Source organism: Triturus cristatus, chromosome 7 (assembly GCF_964204655.1).
Source record: "Triturus cristatus chromosome 7, aTriCri1.1, whole genome shotgun sequence".
NCBI lineage: Eukaryota > Metazoa > Chordata > Amphibia > Caudata > Salamandridae > Triturus > Triturus cristatus.
In genome coordinates, this window is record NC_140590.1 from 853,871,060 (window position 1) to 853,897,661 (window position 26,602).

General features: G+C 46.6%; 1 protein-coding gene across 3 annotated transcripts in view; it reads left to right on the forward strand.

Annotated features, from left to right (window-relative positions):
* Nucleotides 1–26,602, forward strand: part of FCHSD1 (FCH and double SH3 domains 1) — a 288,678-nt gene that overhangs the window by 59,879 nt on the left and 202,197 nt on the right. The window contains exons 1-5 of one of the 3 annotated variants that reach the window (XM_085617779.1): nucleotides 7,251–7,462; nucleotides 8,960–9,033; nucleotides 9,255–9,399; nucleotides 24,419–24,555; nucleotides 25,199–25,262. In XM_085617779.1, coding sequence (XP_085473905.1) covers nucleotides 7,454–7,462; nucleotides 8,960–9,033; nucleotides 9,255–9,399; nucleotides 24,419–24,555; nucleotides 25,199–25,262 — 429 coding nt within the window. In that variant the 5' untranslated portion in view covers nucleotides 7,251–7,453. Of the gene's footprint in view, nucleotides 1–7,250; nucleotides 7,463–8,959; nucleotides 9,034–9,254; nucleotides 9,410–24,418; nucleotides 24,556–25,198; nucleotides 25,263–26,602 lie in introns of those variants that run through there. The other 2 variants (XM_085617778.1, XM_085617780.1) reach the window with 2 other exon arrangements.

Consider the following 26,602-nt stretch of genomic DNA (forward strand, 5'->3'; position numbering starts at 1 on the left):
ACATTGGTATTTATGCTGGAGAAAATTCCATTGGCGGATTCTCCTCTGTCTCTGGTTTAGCTAATTTTCCTGAAATGTGGATTCAGTACATTCCTAGCCATCTATAGACGAGGCCCTTGAGCTTATAAAATTTCCATCTATGTCAGACATGGTTGGCAGGATTTTGAGAATCTGAAATAATTATTGTTGTTGTGTTGTATTATGTTAGTGTTTTATTGTGGTGTGTTGGGGTGTTAGCTCGGTTTTCTTGGACATTTAAAAACGAAACAAAAAAAATGCCAGTGGCGCCGTGGTGGGAAGGAAATGCCTTGAGGCTGTGACCTTTTTTGGTGTCTATGAAGGAGGAGCATTGGCAAGAGTGGAGGGGTAGGTGGGGGGGGGGAGGGTACAAACTACAAAAAACACTTACCTCCTCGCTGCGTCTCTCCTGCGTAGTCCCTCATCGTCTCTCCGTGGCTACGACCAGGAGTGTGCTCATCACTCCTCTCCCTGTGCCACTATCCCTGCCCCACCCTCCCCCAGCCCTAAACCTACGAAAAATATAATGATAATAACGACTTTATTATCATTTTTGTTTCCTGCTGAGAGCAGTGGGGAGATGCTCCTCCGCCTTAGCGGAGGAGCCGGCCCTGATTGGACACCCTTAGCCTAATGCAGGCCATGCATTATGGTGGTAGTATTTTGAATACTCTGGAAACCCATGACATGATGGTGAACACTTTAGGGATTATGCTGGTCATGGCATTATGGAGTCAATTCTTGACAGAATGTGACAATCAATGGTATATTCAAGCCCTCCACCTGTACAATGTTGGCCATTGTGTGATAGCAGTAATTCTTGACGGTCTGTTGATACACTTAGCTTGCGGAAACCAATTTCTGCCTAATGCTTGTAATTGTAATTGTTATTTGTAAAGCGCGTTATCACCGTACGGTCTCTGAGCGCTTGTAGTGGCACAAGTGTGGCAAGCTTATTTATATTTTGAGCACTGTTCCCAGGCCTGGTGTATTGTTTTCACTGGTATATTATTATAGATTCTTAAAAAATGTAATAACATTAGGACATCTGTTGAGCCCTCGGTCTATAAAATTGGTGTCATCTTCTGGGAATTCGTGCATGCAATCCCTCATTAATTTATCAAGCTATCCCTCCACTCACCTATTAAACCATTTATCTATGCGATCACCCTTTCAACAATTCATCCATGCACTCAGCCATTAATTAATCAGCGACATATTCAACCACTCGGTCATCCAGCTATGCAAGTGTTTAGGCATTTTCACAGTTGCCCATTCATCTATTCAATGGATCTGTGCTGCAACGGATACTTAAAAGTGCAAGCCCAGCCCTTTACCTCCATGGTACGCCAAAGACTTCGCTGATAGCAAATGCTTAAATGCAGACATGAATTTGTAATTTTATTTTACATTTACATTTTATATTTTATGAATTAAAATAAATGTAAAACACAGCCCCTGACAACACACACTACTGAAGACCCTCTGCACATCATGCAAACAGCTCAACACATCAGCTAAAGTCAAGTAGTACTCTATCATCATCATCAATGAGGTTTTCAATAGAAGCAGAAAAAACTGTTTATAATGATCAAGCACTGCATCAATACACCGCCTGGCCCTCCTATCCCACACTCCAGAGACCAGTGCAATCCCATCAATCAGTTACTCTATGATAATTATAGAAGATAATACACCACATCACAACAAACCTGCTTCTCCTTTGACACCCTCTCCTTTGCATTCTTCAAACCTTGTTTCTCAACAACTTCATCAACATACTCCTCTCCCTCAAAGTCAGTGTCTATGAAGATGATGGCTTACCCGCATTCATCATTAGACCATTTCCAGATAAGCTCTCTCACCGGTACTCATCATCATCAATCCCTTCCTCAATTAAGACCTCTTCCCTGAAGTTGTCAAGACAAGTCAGATCCTCCAGATTTTGACTCTGCTGCCCTTGCCAACTACTGGCTGATCACTCAAAATCAGTTTATGCACAACTTCAAGATCACATCAACGCCATACATCTCCTGTACAACTATCAATCCGGCATCAGATCATGTTCCAGCAATGAGTCAGCTACCTTATGGATAATAGGTGATGCCCTCCTGACCACAGATAAGGAGGAATCATGTCTCCCGATATTACAAGACATCTCAGGTGCCTTTGACTCCGGCGCCCACCCCACCCTCCTCCACAGCGTGAAGTGTTGAGTGGGATTCAGTGAAAATGTCCTTCACTGGTTCACGTCCTAGATTTCCAATCAACACCAGTTCATTCCTATATGCACCTCCATGTCCCAGAACATCCAGATAACCTGCAGAGTTCCCCAAAGTTCCATGTTGCCTTCCGTCATCTGCCACCTTTACATGGATCCCTTTGGAGTTCTACTCACAGATAACTTCAAAATCCATCCATATGCTGACAGCACACACCTTTATCGAAAGTCTATTCTACTCCAGACATCCCGCCCCTCAAACACTGCATGCACTTATTCCAGGCTTGTATGTCCAGCACCTGAAGCTTAACCTCATCAAATCAAAATGTCTGCTATTCACCAAGAACAAAAAGCAATAACTAGTCTAAACCAGGTTCAATAGCATGAACCTGGGCGGATTCAAACACAAATTTTTACTCACAGCCAAGGCACTTAGATTTCCTTTGCTGCAGATCTCACCCGCAAGGAGCACATCACCAGCTAAAACCGAGAAGGCCTGGCACCAGCTCTTTTTACTTAAGAACGTGAAAATATTCTTCTCAGCAAGCACCTTCAAAACAGCTGTTCTAGCCCTCCCACTCTCACATATGGATGGTGGAAATGACCTTCTTTGCCTCCTAGACTCCACACTGGCCCCCCTCAAAGGCATCACACATACTGCAGCAGTCATCATTAATGGTCTGAAGAATTATATACACATCACCCCACCCTGATGGAACACTAATGGATCCCCTTGCCATCCTGCACCGCCTTCAAACCAGCTGCAACATCTACAAAGCCATGTCTAACTTGGCTATCAAGCTCACGATGTGTGGTTATCAGCACACTTGCAGCCAGGACACTATTAGACTGGAGAAGAATAAGGGCAGAAAAAATAAAATAATACAACAGGCCTATGCACCCAGATTTGGAAACTATATCCCTGAATCCATCAAGACTGCCCTGATCCTGCTCCAATTTAGGAAATAACTCAATATCATGATGCAGTAACAGTACACAAACTAGCTATCCCTCCTACCACCTGTTGACTGTCTTTAACCCTGTAAAGCTCTCTGGTGCCTCTTGGCTAGGCTTGCACTATATAAATACTGCACACAAACTTACTAATATATGAAGAAGTAATTTCACTTAGATTATAGACTGGCATTGGTGTGGCCAATACTTGTTCGCATGGGGTTATTGTTAATTAGTATTCGTGTGGCATACAACCTGCTCCCGTGCTCTCCATGCCACTGGAGTCAAGCTATCCTGGCTGATGAGGGGTGATACCCTGAAACTGGTCCTAGGATGCTTGTTTCCAGTCCAGGGAGGACCTGGCCTGGCAGTTCGGGCTGGACTGTTCACATTGAGTAGGGAGCTTGTGGTGTAAAGACAAAGTGTGAGGAGCTTGTTGCGCAAGCACAAACAGTGTGAATAGCTTGTGGCGCAAGGACAGTGTGAGGAGCTTCTATGGCAAAGACAGACAGCGTGAGGAGCTTGTGGTGCAAGGACAGGCAGTGTGAGGAGCTTGTGGTGCAAGGACATGTTAACAGGCTGAGGAGAACATTGTGCATGGATCCCCCGCAAGAGGCCTGAGACAAAATAATGAATAGAGTAGGGAGCTTGTGGTGTAAAGACAAAGTGTGAGGAGCTTGTTGCGCAAGCACAAACAGTGTGAATAGCTTGTGGTGCAAGGACAGTGTGAGGAGCTTCTATGGCAAGGACAGACAGTGTGAGGAGCTTCTGTGGCAAGGACAGACAGCGTGAGGAGCTTGTGGTGCAAGGACAGACAGTGTGAGGAGCTTGTGGTGCAAGGACAATGTGAGGAGCTTGTGGTGCAAGGACAATATGAGGAGCTTGTGGTGCAAGGGCAGTGTGAGGCGCTGGTTGTGCAAGGACAAACAGTGTGAGGAGCTTGTGGTGCAAGGACAATGTGAGGAGCTTGTGGTGCAAGGACAAACAGTGTGAGGAGCTTTTGGTGCAAGGAAAAAGTGTAAGGTGCTTGTTGCGCAAGCGCAAGCAGTGTGAGTAGCTTGTGGTGCAAGGACAATGTGAGGAGCTTGTGGTTCAAAGACAAACAGTGTGAGGAGCTTGTGGTGCAAGGACAGTGTGAGGAGCTTGTGGTGCAAGGACAAAGTGTGAGGAGCTTGTTGCACAGGTGCAAACAGAGCTTGTGGTGCAAGGACAATGTGAGGAGCTTGTGGTGCAAGGGCAAACAGTGTGAGGAGTCGGTGGTGCAAGGGCAAACAGTGTGAGGAGCTTGTAGTGCAAGGGCAGTGTGAGGAGCTTGTTGTGCAAGGACAAACAGTGTGAGGAGCTTGTGGTGCAAGGACAGACAGTGTGAGGAGCTTGTGGTGCAAGTACAATGTGAGGAGCTTGTGGTGCAAGGGCAAACAGTGTGAGGAGTCGGTGGTGCAGGGGCAGTGTGGGGAGCTTGTAGTGCAAGGGAAGTGTGAGGAGCTTATGGTGCAAGGACAATGTGAGGAGCTTGTGGTGCAAGGGCAAACAGTGTGAGGAGTCGGTGGTGCAAGGGCAAACAGTGTGAATAGCTTGTAGTGCAAGGGCAGTGTGAGGAGCTTGTTGTGCAAGGACAAATAATGTGAGAAGCTTCTGGTGCAAGGAGAGACAGTGTGAGGAGCTTGTAATGCAAAGACAGTGGGAGGAGCTTGTGGTGCAAGGACAATGTGAGGTGCTTGTGGTGCAAGGGCAAACAGTGTGAGGAGACTGTGGTGCAAGGGCAAACAGTGTGAGGAGCTTGTAATGCAAGGACAAATAGTGTGAGAAGCTTATGGTGCAAGGGAAAACAGTGTGAGGAGCTTGTGGTGCAAGGACAGACAGTGTGAGGAGCATGTGGTGCAAGGACAGACAGTGTGAGGAGCTTGTGGTGTAAGGACAGTGTGAGGAGCTTGTAGTGTAAGGGCAAACAGTCTGAGGAGCTTGTGGTGCAAGGGAAAACAGTGTGAGGAGCTTGTGGTTCAAGGACAAATAGTGTGAGGAGCTTGTTTCATATGAACAGGCTGTGAGACACTTGGAGCACACACATAGTGTGAGGTGCTTATGGTGCAAGGACAATGTGAGGTGCTTGTGGTGCAAGGGCAGACAGTGTGAGGAGCTTGCGGTGCTAGGGCAGACAGTGTGAGGAGCTTGCGGTGCTAGGGCAAACAGTGTGAGGAGCTTGCGGTGCTAGGGCAAACAGTGTGAGGAGCTTGCGGTGCTAGGGCAAACAGTGTGAGGAGCTTGCGGTGCTAGGGCAAACAGTGTGAGGAGCTTGCGGTGCAAGGGCAAACAGTGTGAGGAGTCTGTGGTGCAAGGGCAAACAGTGTGAGGAGCTTGAGTTGCAAGGACAAACCGTGTGAGAAGCATGTGGCATTTAACAGACAGCGTGAGAAGCGTGGCTGTCAGAAACCCGAGAGAAGTCAACAAACATTAGGCTCGTAATCCAAACAACACTCTTTTTGGTTGATTAATTCGCCAGATGCAAAAATCTGAAACTAAGCAAACGTTCAAGTATCTGGTCCAAATCCTGCTTATAAAATACTTACCATATACGTGGGTAATAATAATATTTATTAATCGTGCTAGAGACAATTCATGCTGTATCCCGTGTGGTAAATAAACAGCCTCTGTTAATGATTACCATCTGAGGCTGTGCACGACAAAGGTCTGGGCTGCCAGACGCCAGAGTGCAGTCACCTGTCTGTGTCTGAGGAAGGCAGGCCTGTCTGTTAAGAGGCAGGACGAGTCGCATAGCTCAGTGGGCTGCAGCACAAACTGTAGTCGTAAGCACCACATAGTGATCGAGTTATTGTTTTAACACGAGTAATCATTCTAAATTGATGCTATGTCAGTGCAGGTCCCTCTATTTCGCCGAGGTCGCAAAGCACCAGCTCAAGCTTTTGTTTTACAAATCATAGCCTTTAAGCCTTTTAGTTAATTTAAATCCGTTGAAGCATACCAAGACTACAGCTCCCAGAATGCACTTTTCTAACAAAAATTTCATGACAGGTAGTCATTCGCAACCTTAGATGCTGGGCACCTCCCTACATTCTCCCGATAACTTAGGGGCATAAAAAATTATCGCCGCTTTTGCGGCCGTTTTCGGCCGAAAAGCGGCGATAATTTTATCGCCTAATTAGCAAGGCCACGCTAACGCGTGAAACCTTGCTTTAGCGTGGGGATTCCTAATGCCCAGTTTTGCATCTCTAATGAGATGCAAAGTGGGCGTTCCTGACCTGACCTGACAAGGAGAAATGTCTCTAAGCGGCATTTCTCCTATCATCAAGCCCCACGCTATGAAGCATAGTGTCAGGAAAAGTAGCGATAACCCCTGTTATCGCTAATTTCCTTACGCCTGCTTCAGGACTGACTTAGCCATGATATCCTATGGAAGGAGGATATCATGGCTAAGTTTGTGAGTCCCTATCAACAAGCTAACGCCACATTGCGTGAGATTATCGCGGGGTTTCCAGCGATAATCTCACGTTAGGCAGTTAGCGGGAGGATTTTTATCGCTGAGGAGATAAGCGTTGCTAATAGCACGCTATCGCAGCGATAAAAATCAACGTTACCCGGCAATAATTATCCTCACACTAAGAGCGCTGAGCGGTGATTATCGCCTGTTGTTGCTGATATGCCCCCATGTCCATGAGGTGGTTGAGCGTAGACCGAGTGCTGGCAGCTGTGCATTGAAGCTGCAGGTGAGGGCAGCAGTGAAACCTTCTTACACCGCATTCCGCCAGGGGGCGGAGGGCTGTGGGCTTTTTGGTATCACAGTCTCCAGTGGCCTAACGCAAAATGACGTGGCCTCCCTGCAGAATGCGATGAGGGGCCCCTGAGTGTCACATGTCTCACAAATATTCATTGGCCTTGGCCTGAATGGGCCCCTCTTGAAGGGTTGGCCCCTCCCCTTCACCGCAGGGACGTCTGTTAGGGCCCTGCCAGTCCCATCCCCTGAAGACAGAGAGCCGCTGTCTCGTTGGACCTTTGAGCGCCGGCTTTCAGTCGGTGTAGGCAGGTGTGCGGCAGACTGCTTGCGGCCGTCTCTGCTTCCTGTGTGAGACAGGATGAGTTTGCCTGTGTCTGGCCTCCGCGGGAGGACGGGGGCTGAGATGATTTACAGAGTGCGCCGTTCACAGGCCCCAGAGAGATGAGCGCTGCATCGACCGCTGAAGGGAGCGCATTCAGACGCTGACAGCCATGATTGTTCTGACGGGAGTCTGCTAAAGGGCACCTGGAATGACCGCGGTAAGGAAACGGGGCAGAAACAGTGAGAGGAAGGACCAGCTGGCGGCCGTCTTCACCAGAATTGATTGATCTACCCATCTCAGTCACAGAGCTCCCACGTTCCCTGTTCCATGCGTGAATATCCAAGTCAGTCCCGGATTTTTTTTTAATTCTGGTACTCCGCCTCCTGTTTTTTAATATTGGTTAAACAGAACTACAAGTCCCAGCATGCAATGAAAAAAATACTGGCTGAGCTACTCACAGACGAACAGGGTTACTTGAGCGCTCTCTACATTTGTCATCCTTCACCACCCTGCTTTGAAGAAGAGTGCATACAGGCAGTCACCACATCAATTGACCCAATCACATGTGCTGTGTGTGCCCTGCGCTGGTCCCCTCGTTTACTTTTAGCACCGCAGCCCCAGCGTCACCCTCTATCCTCCTTGGATGATGTAATAACGTATCGTTTCTGGTTTCTCTTGTGTGAAAGGAAAGGGGATGGTGTAGTCATGTGACCTTTCTCTCTATGCAGGGGCATGCTGTAGAATGTTGAGTGGATGCTGTAAGGCTGTGATGATATATGGAATGTTGGTGTGTGTGTGTGTGTGTGTGTGTGTGTGTGTGTGTGTGTGTGTGTGCTGGGTGAAGCCCGGGAGTTGATTGCAGCTGAAGGGACAGTGGAGCCCCTTGCAGGATCTACCTGTGTGACTGTAAGTTAAGGCCCCAAAAAGGAATAACGAATGTACCTACTACTTGAATGACTCCAGACGCTTCTATGAAGGCCCTGCCGTCCAACTGCAACATTTTGGCGGTGAGGCTGGGATGGCGTGTGTTGCCCCTGTGGCCATGCGTGAGTTGCTTGTAGAAGAAGGGGCAGGAGTTTGCCTTGTCTCCGAGTCATCGATGCATCGCTTTGATGCTTGCCTTTTGTGTAAGGAAAGAGGATGATGTAGTGACGTGATGTGTGTCTGTAAACATGGGGGAGGGGGAATGCTGTAGAATGGTGAGTGTGGATGTTGTGTGAATATGATGGTACACGGCATGTTTGGGTTTGGTGAAGCCCAGGAGAGGATCACAGTTGAAGAGTGAATAGAGCCCTAACAGGACCCACCTGCTGTGACTGTACCCAAGAGGCACAGCACGGAATAGAGACACCACTTCCTGCCAGAATGGCCCCTGACTGTTGTGTGATGACGTTTCCCTCAAGCTGCAACTCGCCCATAAATTCTTCCTTGGGAATCGGGTACATTATCTCAGGACAGTCCGCTATACCTCTGTGACAGTGCTACTCTTCAACTTTGGTTCAGGTTCGTGACCATTAATGCTTTTATTATTCATGTAGCGTGCCTCTTGCCCACCCAGAGATTCGGGTCTCCCACATCTATGTGGACCATGGCATGACCCTGCTTTGTAAAAAACACTCCTCTCAGGGAAAAACAGTCCAGTCCCTGAAATGCTTTCTTGTTGAATAAAGAGGGAGGTGCATGAGAGTCACTCTAAACATGCCTGTGGTTTTAGGCCCTGCAGAGGCTGTCCAGCCAGTACTTGAAGAAAGATTGGCATCGAGGCAAAAACGAGACCAACGGAAACAGGTGAGAGCCAACAATATTCTCTTGTCTTTGTTGTGGTGGGTGCTTAGAGCTGTGTGTTGTGGTGTATTTAGGCCTCAACTTCACTGGAGACAAAAACAGGAATGAGTATTGCTACCCAGTGTCACCCCTGTGGATGGTGGGGTGATGCTGGTATGCCGACTCTCCCGCTCGAGCCTCATGGTGCAAGCTTCTTTAAGCCCTGCTATCCATGTTCCTTGCAGGAGTGTCTTTGCAGTGTGGAAATCGGTGGTAGAAGGCACAGCTTCCCACGGTCAAGCTAGAGTGGCTGCTTCAGAAAACTACCGCAACTTGACGACAGAAGCTGCGAAAACGGCGCGGACTGCGAAGGAGCACCTGCTGAAGAAGGTAGGTTGAGGTGAGCAGGAAGATGCTGGCAGCTGGCTTGGGATAAACCTGATGGGGAATACACCATTACATCTCAGAATAGACTGCTGACATTCTTCAGTTGAAATATAACCAGCAGGGTGAATAAGCTGAATGAATAATTGAACAGTGTCTGTTAGAGCATCAAGCGTTTCACTTTCCCTGGATATTACTAACTAGCTCCTATTTGGATCGACTGCATCATTGGGCGGAAAACTTCTCCATTGTATGTAATAGCAAGCAGATGGTAAATGTGAGAGTTCAGCGTAGAAAATGCGGGCTCCAGAGGGTGGCATTTTAAGGGACGCCCGCCCCAGGGTTGCCTCGGGCAGGTAGCGCAGTCTAGGCCATAGATGGCCTCGGATTGGCGGTGGGTCCTCAGGGAGGAGCTTAGGTGGCAGTTAGGCTGGTTGAATCCAGTTTGGGATTCCAGTGGCGTATGCTGTGGTCCTGTTAGCAGGGTAGTGGTTGGTCATATTTGGCCCCCTCCCTATGGTTTCTTAATATTAATGATGACTCTTTCAGGCACACTTTATTGGTTTGTGGGGTGTAGCTGGGGACTTTTGTTGTCACTTGGGACAGGTGGCATAAAATCATAGGGATAATGAAATGGGGTGCACGGGTTGGGGCATGGGAGGGCAGGCCTTGGCAGAGGGTGTACAGGGGAGTGATGGTTGAAGCTCGTGTGAATGGATGGAGAATTAAATGATAGGGGGATGGTGAGAAAGGTTTGGATGGTTGTTGGGGATTTTGTTCATGTTGGGGAGCCTTAAGGGTGTCGGGAGTTAGTTTGAATATTGTATTAGTGAGGTTGGGCAAGTTAATTTATATTGTAATATAAGTTTCTATCTGCATACCTGTCCCAATGAAGCGGCCTTTGCTCTGAACTGGCCTGATTATTGTGCCTTCTTGCCCGAGTCCCTTTGGCCATTTTGATGATGCCTCTGGTGCTTGCTTGTCTCCCATGTTGATGACTATAGGGCAGATTGTTGTTCACTGTCACCAGCCAGTACTAAGCAAAGCTCTTGAACAGATTTTAAGTTTTGGTCAAAGATTTAGACAACAGTAAAAAAAAAAGAAAATCAATTATGTGGCTATTCAATGCAAAAAGCTTTATTGCACAACATTGTGTGGTAAAACATAGGTTTGTTTGAGATAAGTGTTGCATGTTAAAATGTAAAACATTAAAGGCTGCTCTAAATTATTTGTATGTTTCGGATTCTAACACAGGTTTTAATTAAGTGTACATTGTGTTTACAAATTCATTTGTAATCATATTGTTTATGCTAAATAATTTTTGACTTACATAAAGTATGGTTCAAAACAAAGAAAGATTTGATGTGACCTGGAGTCGAACAATCTGTTGTGAAAAAACAGAATAGTGATTATTGTATGGCGGGATGGCGGAGTCTAGATCACGGTGATGCAGGCGTCTCTTTCCTCTGCCTGGGCCTGAAGGAGGTTGCTGCCTGGGGAGCCATTTTGGAGCCTTCCTGGGTCCTTTGGGAGAACTGGGGGCGGGTCCAGCATCGTGGGGCTCTTTCTGGTGGCCCCCTCTCGTCGCACTGATGGCACTACAGCACTGAGCACTGTAGTGTATATGAAGCCACTTGCTGATTTTTATTTGTTTTGTGATTTTTATATAGTGCCGACATGACGCATGACCCGGAGGCATCCGAGTGCTTTATTGTCTGGCTGATTTGACTGAGTAGTGTCGGCTGCAAACATTTCTCGGTCTCCAATGACGTGGAGCTGCGGTCTCCAATGCCGTGGAGCTGCGGTCTCCAATGCCGTGGAGCTGCGGTCTCCAATTGACGTGGAGCTGACCTCCTTCTTGGGATGAAGCCAGAGCAGACCTTGCCTGGAGCCCTGTAGACTGTCCCATTCCGGCCAAAGATAGGGGCAATGCCTGCCCCGGAGGTGGGGCCGGTGCCCCATGATAACGCGTCTAGGCCTCTGTGGGGGTGCCTGTTTATGAAAGGGTAGCACAGGTGTAAGAGTGGAAGGTGCCCCTACTGATTTCCTGAAGTAAAGGGCCCAATGAGGTTACTCTGAAGATCGGACCGTGGGTGAAGTGGAGCGACTCCTGTCCTTGAGAGGGGGGGCACAGGGATCTTTTGAGTGGAGCGGGGTTGGTTAGTAGGGGCGCTTGGACCCCTGGAGAGTGCTCCTTAGCCGGATTGTAGGTATGGCCGCATCTAAAAAATAAGATATTTAAACCCGTCAGATATTTTAACCAGCCTTTATTACTTCCGACAAAAGGAGGCTATTATGTCAGCACCCCGGGAATCGGGTCATATTACTTTCAAAGGGCATGTCATTAACATATATGGAGGCCTTTCTGCAGTCACCTTTCAGAAGAGAAGAGAATTTAAGTCAATTACTTCCTTTTGGAGAAGTATTGGGGTCAAGTACTCATGGAGCTTATCCCTTCAGAATAATTTTTCCATGCGAAGGATCCTGTCATCAAGTTTGCTTCCTGTTGGAAGTACAAGAAACATTGGGATTGGATGTTGCTGAGGGAGTTAACTGATCCGCTTCGCCGGGGATATAACGTACTGATTCCAGCAAGGCTAGATCCTCTAGATGGCAGACTGTGCCGCATAGGAGGAATAAGGTCAAACCCACAGCATAAGTCAGTGTGCCAGAGAGGAGAGCGGCAATCTCACAGCTTTTGGAGGCGTGTTTGTAACCAGATACCCAAGAGACATGAAGGACTCCACAAGTGTGTAAAGAACTATGCCTGGTGAGACGGCGAAGCGAGGCGGGGCTCTGTGATGGCATGATTCCTCCTTTTTTTCTTTACCGGTGCATGAGTCCGGGCATCGGTGGGGACCACTCATACGAGCATGATGCTGGCAGTGAAGACGATTCTTATTACTCGCAATGGAGAAAGGTTGAATCAACTGAACATGACTGAGCTCCCAATCCCATTGGGATGTGGACAGATTATGTTCACTGATTTTAGTTATGGGCTTACTTGAATAATGTTGTGGGAATTTGGGTTTGAGGGAAGGTAGGAGGCCGATGCGCACTTGTCGCTAGAATATCTGCATCCCTTACTCTGCCATATTTTTCAGTCAGCTGTGTTATGCGATATATCTAGATATACTGACTCTGCTCATTGGATAGCACAATGGGTGACTCAATAAAGATCATAAGCTTGAATATAAGAGGCCTTAGCGGCCTGGCTAAGAGACTTGCTGTGCTCTCTTTCCTGAAGGATTCGAAGAATCATATATTCTTACGGCAAGAGACCTACCTAATCAAAAAAGGCTTGCCCCCATTACGATCTAAATGGTTGCTGCATCAATACCTTTCCTTCTACCACATGAAGAGCGGGGCGATGGCCATACTCCTATCTTCTGCTTTTACAGGGGAGGTTAATGATATGTTTATTGATCTTAATTGAAGAGCTTTGGCTCTTAGAATGGTCATGAGAGGGTAAATATTTACAGTAGTCCATATATGCAACCAATGAAGGCCAAGATATAGTTTTGAGAACAACTCTTCCCCTGACGTCTTAGTCTCAGGACAAAGATCTCCTAACAGGCACAGAACTGAACACAGTCATGGAGAATAAGATTGATAGATCTGTGCCGAGAATGGATTACACTGCAGAGGTTTCACAGGGAACAAAAGCGTGGCTGCAAAACATTAGAGGAGACAACAAGATCCACATACTATGGGACACCTTAAGACCTTTATTCGAGGGCACCTAATTTTCGTTTCAGCTAAGCTTAACAAAGACAGGAAAGAAAAAAGAGAAGTACTTGAAGCACATATTCGAGAACTAGAAGAGGTCCACAAACGAACATGATCAAGAACTATCAGATTAACTAGAAAGAGTTGGTTTAACTTTAGAGGTTTAAAATTAAGTTCCAGAAATCCCAACTCGTGAATCTGACCACTCCAGTTGATCAGGAGACCTACCTACGTTTAAAGGTCCCTTTAGCCTGGGGAGAGAAACATATTACATATTTTGGGGTTAAAATATAGCCTTCCTTAGAAGACCCGGCCCATGAAACTATACCAAGCTTCTGTGCTCCCTTAGGTCAGACCTGCAAAATTGGCATTTAGCGGACTTTTCGTAACTAGGGAGAATTGAAAATGAATACATTGCCCAGAGATCTATATATATATATATTGTTTTTTAAACTTTATTTACCAGTTTGACTTACAAAAACAAAACAATATCCATAGGTACATCTTCATATTTCAACTAAATTCCAAAAAGAAATACAGCACAACACTCACAATTTGTAGTTAACGACGTTGTATCATAATTGCATCATCTCTGTCTTTAACCCTCCCCCTTGTTTGTGACTAACAACTGAACATTATATCTTACATATTCAAATGGTATTTCAGGTGACGGTGAAACTCTCACGCCACCCCTGTAGGGACTATCCCAGCTGGAGAGGGGGGGGGGGGGGGGAGAGGACTGCTCCAATTCTAACAGGTAGGCTTTCAGGGGGCCCCAAACGTCTCTAGGTCTAGAGGTAACCCGTAGTGTGGACGAATATATGTCACTGATTTTGTTGCAATAATTTAGACTATTTAACCAGGCTTTAACAGTAGGGGTACACTTGCTCCCCCAGACCACTGCCCTGTCCCTCTAGGCTAACAGCAATGCAAAAGATGTGTATCAATGAAGGAGCTTAGGAATATTATGAACATTCCCCAGCAGGGCTATCTGTGAGGTAGGCTGGAGATCCAAGCCCTTCATCCAACACAGTTCCACATAGACTGCCCTCCAATAATTAGCCACTGTCATGCAGTTCCAGGTCATGTGTGCAAAGTCTGCATATTGCGTCCCATATTTGGGACACTCATGTGCCAGACATTTATATTTGACTCAAAAGTTACTCCTCCGTCCCCCAAACGATCCCTAAAGGAAGTCCAACATATAGTTAATCATTTTATCTGGGGAGGGAAGAAGGCAAAATGTTAAAACAGACGACGGAGGAGTGCCTTGGTGTCCCTCACATAGTCATTTATTATCATGCACCACATCTGCACTACATCCTCGAGTGGGTTATGAAAGCGAGTGAACAGCTGCAGTGCTTCATGGATCAGCTGATTGCTGGGGAGCATATTTAGAAGGTTGTCTGACTACCCAAAAAATACAGATCGCATGGTTTGTATTCTTCACCTGTTAGGAGTGCTATGGTAGCCTCACCGGATCTAGTAATGGTGAAGAAGGGACTTTCCTCCTAATCATCCCCGCTTACTCCCTTCATAGGTAACTCTTACGTCCCTCTGAGTATTGAATAGGGTCAATGTTATAAAACACTGCTTGAAAAACAGTTCCTTGATGTCAATATCTCCGTCCGGGGCTATCACAGCGTCGTGAGCAAACAAATCCAAACCGTTCTGGCTGACCACGGTGTCGCGGGCCAGCTACGGTGTCGGGAAGACCCTCAAACAGTACCTTTTAGAAATGCAGGGCGTCAGCGACCTCTCGTTGAGCTTCCGAGAGCACGGCGTCCGCAGGCGTCGGTTCCGGAGGTTGGTGCAGGAGTTGTCAGGGCCCTCGAAGTCAACACGAGTTTCAGATCGAACTCCTCTCGGTTGAAGTCAGGAGCGCTGACGTCAACAGGCATCGGGGGCTGCAGTGAGAAGTGCAGTGATGCGGCGTGCCCACAGGTCGCGGTGCGAGCAGCGGCTCGGGGGCAGCATCAGCAGGCTTCGTCGGTGAGACCAGGGTTGTGGTGCGGCATTGCAGCGGTGCCCTCTGCGGTGCCTTCAGGCCACGAAGTCGGCAGCGGCGTCGTAGACGTCGCCGAGTTCCTTTTTCTTCTGTTGCAGCACAAAACACACAGTCCCCAGTGCTGAGGGCAGGAAAGCTTGAAGTATTTGCTGTTCCTGAGACTTCTTGAACAGTGGGCAAGCTCTACCTCATGCCCTTGGAGAAACCCACAAATATAGATTGCAGAAAGTCCAGTCCAGTCCTTTCACTGCCCAAGACAGAAGCAGCCACTGCAGGCCAACACAGCAAAGCACACAGCAAAGTGGTAGTTCCTCCTCACAGCTTCTCCAGCTCTTCTTCTTGGCAGTCTTCTTGGTCCCAAAGAATTCTAAAGTTCCGGGGATCTGGGCCCCAATATTTATTATCCCCAAATCCTTTGATGTCTTAGGCAGAGAGTTTCTGTGCCCAGCCAGAACCAGTTCTGCCTTCTCTGGTGTGACTTCCTGGCAGGAGGTGGAGATGGCATGGTCAGAGGCAGACCAGGCCCTTTGAGGTGCAAGGAATTCTCCCCCCCCCTTCTCCAATTGCAGCCCAGGTCTATTCAGCCCTTTCCTGACCTACCTAGACTATCGGAAGCCACTCCTGCTCCCCAGCTTTCTGTCATCCAAAACCCAGACAGGCAATCCATATTCCAGCAGCGGCACACGGGATGACTGAGCAAGAACATACCTACTTTCTATAAGTGGTATTTTCAAACACAGAATGTAAAAATCACCTTCATAAAAGATGCATCTTTAGATTCTGAGTTCAGGCATACTAAACTTTGTTTTCCTACCTAATTCCCGGGCCAGTTATGTTTATAAGATGTTATAAACAAACTCCCCATTCTGTCCTATGGAGAACAGGTAGCCTTGCAATAGCGAAAAACGAAATTGGCCGTAATTCGCTATCAGGACATGCCACACACACCAAGGCATGTCCTGCCTTTCACATTCACTGCACCCGGCCCACAGGGGTACCGTGGGTCTACCTTAGGGGTGGCTGAGATGTAAGAAAAGGGAAGGTGAGGGACTGGCAAGTGTGTGCACTGGCCAAGTTGACATGGCAGTTACAAACTGTGCGCAGACTCCGCAATAGCGAGTCTGAGTTACCTTTTCAGGGCTACTCACGTGGTTGACAGAATCAGTGCCGCAGGCCCACTAGTAGCATTTGATTCACAGGCCCTTGCACACTCCGTGGACTTTACTAGGGACTAAGAAGTAAATCAAATATCCAATCATGGAAACACCAATCCATAACACAATTTACCACAGGAGCACTTGCACTTTACCACTGATCAGCAGTGAGAAAAGTGCGCAGAAACACTACGCCAGCAAAAACAGAGTCAAAACCGGGAGGTCAGAAAGCAAAAACTCAGGGGAAACTAGATCTTCCAACTCTAATGGGTGACCCGGTGTTATTTCTGTAAATAGCGTAGTTTTTCATTATCAGGAATTATCAGGGGAAACACGCCAAAATGTCAATATGTACCCTGGCACAAGGAAGGCTGTAAGAAAGTGGGGAGCGTTTGTGAAACTGAAGGTCTTAAATAACTCGAGCTAGTTATGAATGAATTTGGAGTTCCTGATAATGAAAAACTACGCTATTTACAGAAATAACACCGGGTCACCCATTAGAGTTGAAAGATCTAGTATGCAGATCAATGACCGTATGCAAGATCGTTCCTGACCATATCTGATGATAACCACTTCCAAGTCTACAAGGTCCTTATTAGGGAGACCTTCCATCTATGATGGCAGGCCAGACAGGACAGGACGCTGAGCTTGGAGAGCACTGAGGGGAGAGTTTCTCTAGACACAGAACAGTTGTGTTTAGCTCAGCCATGAAGGAAACATTGATTGAAATAGTTACTTATTGGTATTACACGCCAAGCAGGATATTTAGTTGGGACAGTCATACGGCTGAGGTCCTTTGGAGGATATGTGGGAATATTGACTCCTGCCTCCATTTATTGCGGCATTGTCTCAAACTCCTGAAATATTAGTAGCAAGTTCTAGATGACATTGACCTGATGTTCTACACCAAGTTTACTAGAATCCCGGCATCATAATAGGAGCGGCCAATCAACTTTCATTTCTTGTAAGATCACTGAAGGATCATCAGATTACTGTGTGCCCCCAAACAAGCGATTCTGAGACTGTGAGATAAAGAAGGTGTACCCAGCAACACAGCATGGCTTTATCACATGTGGGTTCTGTTGAGTATGGAAAGATAACAATGATGCTGGCTGGACGGGGTGAAAACTTTGGACTAGTATGGAAACTGTGCTTGTCCCTGTGAGCATATGAATATAAGAAATCACCCATATTACCAAGTACTTGTGAGTGTTACAAATCACGTATCTACTCTCACAACTAAATTTGGCTTGAAGGCTTGTCTGACTTTACGCACTCTTGGGCGGGGAGGTGATGGAGGTACACATACTGAGCTGCTATCTGTAGGAAGAGATCTGGAACTAAGAAAGAGCATCTTTGTTGGTGGGAGGGTTAGGGGTATTTCATGTTGGATGTGTTGTTTTTTGTTTTTGGATGGACTGTTTTTATGCCTCTTGTTGGAGGAGGCCAATGGTGGTTTCTCCAAACAGCAGGCAAAGATGCTTCTTAGCGCTCTGATTGACCACAGGATGTGCGGAGGTGTATGTGCTTTCTTTTAAACATAAACATAATGGATCTCATAGAGGAGTGTCCGCATACGCATTATAGTAATCCTTCCTATAACAAAAAGTGCCAGCAAGACCGGAGTATCAACACATCTGTGCTTTCAAAAGGACCCCAGACACTTGATTAATGCAACCATACTCTGTTATCAATGATAAACTACACGAAGAGGGGTCAAGTTAAACTCTCCCCATAGCAAACAGAAAGAAATCTATATATATTGTAAGGAGTAAGCCCTAAGGTACCTGGCTACACAAGAGGAGCAGGGTAGTAGGGTGGGAGGCCACCTATAGTCTCTGGTATTGTTTTTCCCTGAGGTCTCACTAGGCTAAGCAGCCTTCTGGTCTCTGTAGTGTTGATGCATCATTGTGCGGAGGGAAACCGTGCTTGTAAATCAGCATAAGTTCCCCGCTGCGTTATAGCATGCACCACTCCAAAGCGTGCAGGTGTGTCCCAAGCCTTGTTAGCCTCATCACCCCCAGAGGAGCTTTATTGATACTTGGGGGAAATTGGCAGGTGGGGGGGGAGCACAATGCTGGCAAATCAGCATTTGGTCCCCATTGCATTATGGTAATATATTTAGCCACAATCAAGGAAGTGTTCACCATCAGCTGGGACCGCCAGTGCTGGTATTTCTGTGTATTTCTTGACATGTGTTTCTGGGTCATTGTTGGACGTCAACAGGAAGTAGCTCAGATTGGACTGCTTGAAATGCTGCTTGTATTTCATCAGGTTAGGACCACTGCAAAGGGTGTGGCGGCGTCCCAATGCTCGTCGGTTTAATCACTACCAGCAATACTTTAACAATACTTGTGAGGAGGGAGCACACTCCTGGCAGATCAGCTTAGGTTCCCCATTGTTCCCTTCCCCCACTGTTGACATTTCCAGAAAGATGTTGGGTTGGCAAACTCTGACTGCATCTGTGGGCTTCGAGTGGTACCATATCTGAGCTACTGAACATGGCTTGAAAAGCACCCCCAAACTAGTAGACTGCTAGTTAGCACAAAACACGCGTCCAAAGATATTTAGCGCTAGATGTTCCAATACTGGGTGGCAAACACTTGCTTAATTGAGAATATGAGCACTACTGAAGACTCAATCTACCACAACACACTGGAAGGACTCATGCATGCATGCTGTGTGCTCCCTCCCACACCGTTGACATCACCTGAAGGATGTTGGGTTGACAGACCCTGTTGGTGCACCTGTGAGGTTTGAGTGATACAGAACCAGATATACTGAAAACTGCTGCTAAGCATCTCCACGCTAATAATTGCTCCATATCAATGAGTGGCGACTAGCACTAAATACATCTCAAGGACAGCCAGAAGCTGTGCCAATACTGGGGGGATATGCTTGTGTAATTGTCAGTACAAACACTATGGAGGACCGCATGTACCAGAACGCATTGATGGAACTCTTGCCTGCAGGAAGGTAGTATGCTCCCTTTCTCCACTGTTTAAACTTCTGTCTGGGCACACCCACAAGTTAGGCCTGTTTGGGAAAAATCTCGTGGAAGATGCAAGGCAGGTTTATCCACACCTGCAAGGAAAATGCTTTTCCCATCTCTAGTGGTCTGACATTTCGGAATAGGCTACCCGATGGACGCAGACAGTCAGGAGTGGAGATGACATCCATTGTGTGCAACATTTATCTGATCTGGTTACTGACCCATGAGCAGGGTTTGTGGTCCTAATGGCAAACTGCATGTCTGGGCCCCTTAATCATCTCTTCCTGTGGTAATTGGATCGTGGTGTTAATCAGATCTGGGACCTTTTCTACTCTGAGAAATGAGGAAGAGGACCAAACCACCACAAAGAATCACTCCCCAGGAGAATCTGTCCAACTACCTTCGCATACCACCCATTGGCACCCATCCCAGACAAGCTTACCCACAAGGGTGCGCCCCTTGGAGCAAAGAGCACCTTACTGTCTAAAAGCGTCCGCTCATCCCAGCCATGAGATGCAAACTCTCTCCACATGACTCATTTTCACAGGCACATCTGACTCAGGAGGGCGACAGGCCAGTGGTGTTACAAAAGCCCCCAGGGTGCAGGGGCCCTTGAGCTCCAGGCGCCCCCCTGTGGCACTGTGCATGGGTTGGGCCCCCCTGGCCAGAGAAATCCTGACTAGGTCTGGAGTGTGGGGGGCCCCCGTCCATGTACTTTGCAGGAGGGCCCTCAAGTTTTGTTACACCACTGCTACAGGCACATTCACCCACTTGCCCAGTCACACTCTGATATCTGTCCCAGTGGCCCTCTGGCATGCCTTGCCCACACAGACCATCAGAAAACCCTCTGAATGCTACGGGAGGTCTATCAGTTATCTCTGCTCCACTTGGCCTTGTACTGCACTGCACCTCTGGGGATTTACATAAGCACGCACCCCTCTTGTGAAGACATGCCCGCAGTGATTCAATCACAGCATGTAGTCGCTTAATCATTGTTTCAGAAGGCACCCCTTCTGTATGTTTTGTAAGAGAAACCAGTCTCTTCAGCCTTCTTTGGTGCTTCAGTTGACGTTGTAGTGCCCAACAGCACTACTCTTGCTCAATAAATGCAAGGATATTTCTCCTCGTTATGCCTAACCTCGGGAGGCTTAAAGATTTGGCGCTTCCTAGGTTTACATGATCTTCTAAATCTGGAGCAGCGTCAAAATCCATGGGTGTTGTGTGGGAAAACCCACCGCAGTGCCTCCTGAGTGCAGAGTAAGGCAACGCAGCGATTTGCGCTGCCTTGTTTTACTCCATATCCATGAGGCTATCCAAAGCCATACATAGTGGCTTTACCTGGCCTCCTAGATATGGTTAGTATTCTGCACTGCCGAAGCGTCACAAAAAGTGATGCTCCGGCAGCACAAGAGGCTCGTAAATAAGCCCATTGAAGTGCTAGTTTTATCCCAGTGTTACAGCCACTTCAAGATCACATGCCTTAGTGTAGGGGTGTGTAGAGACTGACTGAGAATAACATCCGACCCTGTATATATCTTACTGCCAACCACAGTGATTTACACAGTAGTTTTTTGTGCACATTGTATTTGTAGTGTCCCGAGTGATACCCCTTTGGAGCTCGACGAACATCACTACAGTGTGTGCTGCTGTTTTTCAGTCTATCAGCGCCATAATGCTTATGTAGAGCTGTTTTGATTTTCTTGGCGGAACCTTTATGAACCTAATTCTTACAAAAGTCTGTGCCTTTCCGCTGATCACATATTGGTAGTAAATTCAACCGGATTACGCAGAAAATGACATTAAGGTCTGCTGACTCGCAGTGCAGAAACAGCTTCCCTGTCTCAGAATCTGAAGAGTGGGTTCAGTAATGCAAGATTTTCAAAGTTCTCCTGAACGCTGCTCAATGAGATAGTAACATTGACAGTAGGACTAGAATGTAAAGTGGCCATACGCGCCTATCAATCTAAAACTATATAGATCTCAACGTAGCTCCTCTCCACCAACCTCCTCATCCCAGCCACTCACTCCTCTCACAGTTCGGAGCTGCTATTTACAAACTTTCTCCCATGTTCCTATGTTGTAGATATTGAGTCTGGTAAACCAGCCTTCATACTCTCAATGTCTATGGACAGGGAAGGTTCCTGTGATCCTTATTTAGATACCCAGTCGCCGTACCCTGTACCTTCTGGGATTTCACTTGCTTTTCGCCCAGATCAGAGGCAAAATTTTAACACCATAGTAAACAACATGGTCTTTGTAACCAGTGGAGACGAGTTAGAGGTTCCATTTGGCCCCAGTGTGACTGAATCGTAACTTTGGCCCCTAGAAGTAGCTGAGATAATATTCATCCTCTTGTAGTGTGAAGAGGGTATGCGTTGTCGACTGGCCTGCACAAGACGATTGTTGCCGGAGTTATTCGAGTTATGCCTGTCAATACTTCATCCCAAAAGTGTATTGTTTGGGGCATGCCCCCAATAAGTGTGAGATTGCACCTGCCTCCCCGCAGAACCTCCAGCATTCTTGTTGCTTTTTTTAGGGCTAGGTTTTAGAATATCTAGTGCATAGACACAATAAAAATATGTCGGTGATAGAAACACCTGTGTTTTTGTTGTGTGTCATAATTATAAATGTTCTGTTTGCTGATTGGGTAAATGCAATTCCTGGTCTTCTGTGAAGAATAAACACTTGTTGGACAATGAGTTTGGGTGCTATTTACATTATGATGCTGTGTAATAAAACTGCGTCCATGTCCTTGCATAAGCCTTGACCGTTCGACCTCGTTACCCCGGAGAGTCAAGAACCTAAATGAAGTGACTTGGTTGTCACAAAGAGCAAATTGGTCACTGAGTCAAAGACAGAGATACTGCAGCTGACGGTGGATGCACTGTCCTCACTTTTTCTTTTCTTGAAGTAATTGGACAAACTCCACAAATAGCAGTTTTGGAAATTCAATCATAAGCACCTCCTGAAGAAAACAATTACTGAGGTGGCAAAAATCTGCAACTGTCTATGTAAACTGGCCAAGAACATCTTGCCTTAACTTGCCATTACACGGAGGTTGCTAAAAGTGGTGGCCCTGCCCATATCAAGGTGTCTGATCATCGAGCTAAACAAGTATTGGCATAGCCAATAGGTCTCGCCTTTGGGACCTTATAAGTGTTTTGCCATGCAACAGTTGTTGTTGCACTAAGGATATTGTGCTGCATAACTAAATACTTATAAGGTCCCAAAAGCGAGACCTATGCCAATGCTTGTTTCTCAGCTATTCATTTTCAGGCCACAGGGCAGAGGTTATCGCTGTTCCTGTAGGGTTCCACAGATATGTTTTCAAGCGTGGGCTGGGCCCGCTTTATTCTGTGTTGGCTTTAATTGCAGGGGAGCATCAAATGTTTTGGGTCGGATGTGCCCGCTGGCTCCAGGCAACTTTGTGATAAAAAATCAACCCAAAGCCTTCTGATGTGGGAGGCAAGCCACAGAAACTGATCTCCCATAAGGGAATGACTGCCTTGAGAGCAAAGTCCCCGCGCAAACCCACAAACTAGTCTTCTATCAAAATAAAAAAAGACATTTTCTTTCAGTTTTTATTATAATTTAGATGAGATTCTAATTGCAATGCAAGAGCCAAATATAGCCAAGACCGGAAGTGTGCAAAAACGCACAACACAGACAAAAACACCATCTACTCCACACAACTCTGGTTTTTAATGTGACAGTAAGGTATGGGGAGGAGGGTGTTAAAAATGCTGGAGGGACAGCTCAGATGCTAAGAATTAAAGGCCCAGATTTATTACGGATTTAAGTTGTCCGTGCAGGACGCAAGTCGTCACAAGGCGGGGGGAGGGGCGGAGGCAGGGAGCAAGCAAGAGGAAAGACAGATGGCTCGCGTGAACACAAGCTTGTCGCCAGCCAGCAGCACTTTGAAAACTCACCTACTAAAGTCTCTCCGAGCAGCGCATGCGCGCTGACTCAGCGAGACCTAAAAAACACAAGACCACATCAGGCTGTCATTAATCAGGCTGCATTGCCTGCCTATGAGGTCACAAGCAAATTCAAGGTATTCGTCTTGGATTATTGTCACTTTTAAATCATGTTCATTGTTACATAATATACAACTTAAGCAGTAACAGGCCAAGTGGAATGTGGAGGTCAAGTTCTAGAAGCAAACTTATCTTGGGCACGCAGAGTGGTCCCATTTCGCCAAAGACTTCAGCTTTGGTCTACCCTGTTTCTTGAAGCAACTGGTAGGACACGAGGGCCCCATGTACAAGTTCCACGGAGCGTATTTCCCATGTGGACTTCTGCTCCTCACAGTTATCAGTGGTCTGAAACTGATTTTACCGACTGACAAATCTGTCTGGTAAAATCTCTTCGACAAAGAGCTGCATTGCAGCCCAGACCTGTTCCCTGCCCGATGCCTGCCTTTCTGCCAAGGAATAAGGGGGGCATTTAATGTTGCCACCATGCTAGAAGCATCTTCCCCTAACCTCTTCCACCCTCCCACCAGACTCGTTCTCGCTACACTGCACAGAAGGGCTTTCAGACCTTTATCACCTGGTCAGAAAAGGTGATAAATATCCACGTTAAACCCCCCAGAATAAGGAACATTTTGAGGTATTCTGCAGAGCAAATTCCAGCCTTCAGTCATTTTCCATTTTGAGGAGTCTAACGCCAACTGTTATCAGTGATTCTGTCCACCCAGAATCTTCACGTTGATTCCTCACAACAGTGTATCAGTACATATTAACACGAGCACAGTCGCATTTAGTGACAGTAAACTCACTGCAGCAGCAGACTCATCACGGTCAACTCAACACAAAAACAGATAATGACATTATACTCCACACCTCTGCACTCAGTGAGAAGGAGCTCAGCATATCAGTAACACAGAGAAAACAATGACAGGCCAACAGCAAATACTTGTGCCCTTGGCTCAGCAATAGGTCAGACGTTGCATGTCAGTAGCCGGTGAGATCAGGTTTAACCTCTGCTCTTACCAGCCATGACTCTAGACTATGGCCTCCATTGTGGTCCTTCTAGTCCAGCACACTCTGGAAGGCTTGACCATATCACTCCCAGTCATTTTTATTACTGGTCACATTTAGGATTTTGCTTTAGCTCACATTTAACTCTTTCTGTCCTCAGAGTATGGAACAGCTTCTGAGGGTGCAGGCAGAACTTCTTGAGACTGTAAGAGAAGTGACCAAGAACAAGAAGCGCTATGGACAGCTGGAGCGTGTCAGCGAAGTCGCCCGTGAGAAGGCTTCTGATGCTGAGGCCAGGTGAAGACCACCTTTTCCACGCTATTGGCCATCACAGACTAGTCGAGGTTGATTTTTCAGCATGAAACTTTTATCATGTAGTGGCTAATGATCTATGACTATTTCAGAACGTTGAGGTGCATGGTTGTGTACTTGAATGTGGAGGGATTCAAGGTATGTGCCCAGTATCAGAATGTTGTTGTGTATAAGCACAGTATCTGAATGTAGAGAAACTAGGTACCCTCACATAGTATAAAAACATGATGTTAGGATGCAGTGACCTGAGTGTAGAGAAATAAGTGTCCTCATACTGTATCAAACCCTTGTGGTTTATGTATACAGTGTATAAATGTTCACTGTAAAAAGAAGGTTGTGATGTATGAATGTAGTACCTGAATGTAAAGGCACTACAGATATTTGCACAGCATAAGTCAATTGTGGGATATGGGTGAGATACCTGAATGTAGAGGGAGTAGTGGTCCATGAAATGTATCAAATATTGTGGTGTGTTATGCAAACAATTTTTTTCTTTGTAAGTTGTTGATGTACTAGGTGTTGAAAAGAATACTCTGAATAAAGTTCTCTCTATCTCTCTCTCTCTCTCCCTCCCTCTCCCTCTCTCCCTCTCTCTCACTCTTCCACCCCCTCTCCTTTTTACCCATAGGCTGAAGAAAAGCGATCACGGAATCTTTCACTCTAAAACCAGTCTGCAGAAGCTGAGTGCCAAGGTAGACACCTGAACGCCACAATAAAACATGCACCAGTACAATGGCGATAGGGGACGATGATGGGACTCTTGCGGAATCTCACTCCTCCCGCTAGGTGCAGGGCACCTGGCTTTGTCAATCCTCTGTAGAGACACTATCTTTCTCTATGCCATACCCTCAGTGCATGCACGCTCTTGTTCACTTGGGTCTCTCCAAAACTTGCTCCTGCTCAATCCTGTTATGAAAGAGCCCTGTATTTTTCTGTTCCTTTCTGTTCCTGTTGTCTGTTCTACTGATTCAGGCTCTTATCCACATTGTTCACCGTACTACAAAGTCCTGCACTTTCTCACCATCTATATCATAAATAATGTCTCAAATCCCAGCACTTTCCCACTGCGCTTCTTCCAGGGATCTCTTACTCCGTGTATACTGTACCAGAAAATCCATCACATTCCTATCTTGTGTACTCCGCAATGCATATCCTGCACTAAACTATCCTGTGTGCAAAGTATGACCAATCCTAACACGCTCTCACCTTGTGTAACATGTACTGTGTATTCTACAACGTTAGCACTCGATGTGCCCTGTACTGCTGAGTACCAGACGTTCCTGCCTTGTGCACATCGTCTAGTTTTATGTCACCCAGTGTGCAGAGTTCTTCAGGTTCCATCACTTTGCCATCCTGTGTATGCAGCAGTGAGATGCAGATTTTAGCACTTTAGCACTTTAAGACTGGGCATACACTAGACAGCATGTTCTTGTTTATTTCCACACATGAGCATAATACTGCATGACACGCCTTTTTCCACCCTTGCCACACTTGAGTACTAAAGTCATCAGTTCGATTTTTCTCACCGATTGCATGCTGTGGTGTGCATTTTAAAACTGTCTAATGTAGAGCAGCTGCTTTCTAACAGCCTGTGACATCCCCAGTTGTTTGGTGTGGTGTATTTTCTACCATTGGCTTCCAAGGTAGCTGCAGGTGGTGTATTACATGTGTGCCCTGCACTTTTACAGTGAGCCTATTTCAAAGGGGTACATTTTCATGTGATCAGCTGTATCACCATGCACAGCCAAGTAGAAAGCCAGAGTTTCAGAACGTATCCAGCTAGAAGATTGTACACCTTAACACCTTAGTAGGTACACACGGAGATAGCATGGGGTCCCCTTTCAGCGCTGCACACTGCGGTGTATGATATCTGTTGTTTTTCATCTGTCTTCGATGCGCTCCAATGATGCTATTATAACTGACACTAGTAGTATTGAGTAGTAAGGAGCACACAGAGTCTATAGGACTAAGTAGTGGACCCAAACACGCTATAAGAAAGCATCGTGATATGACTGTTAACTGAGCGTTTATA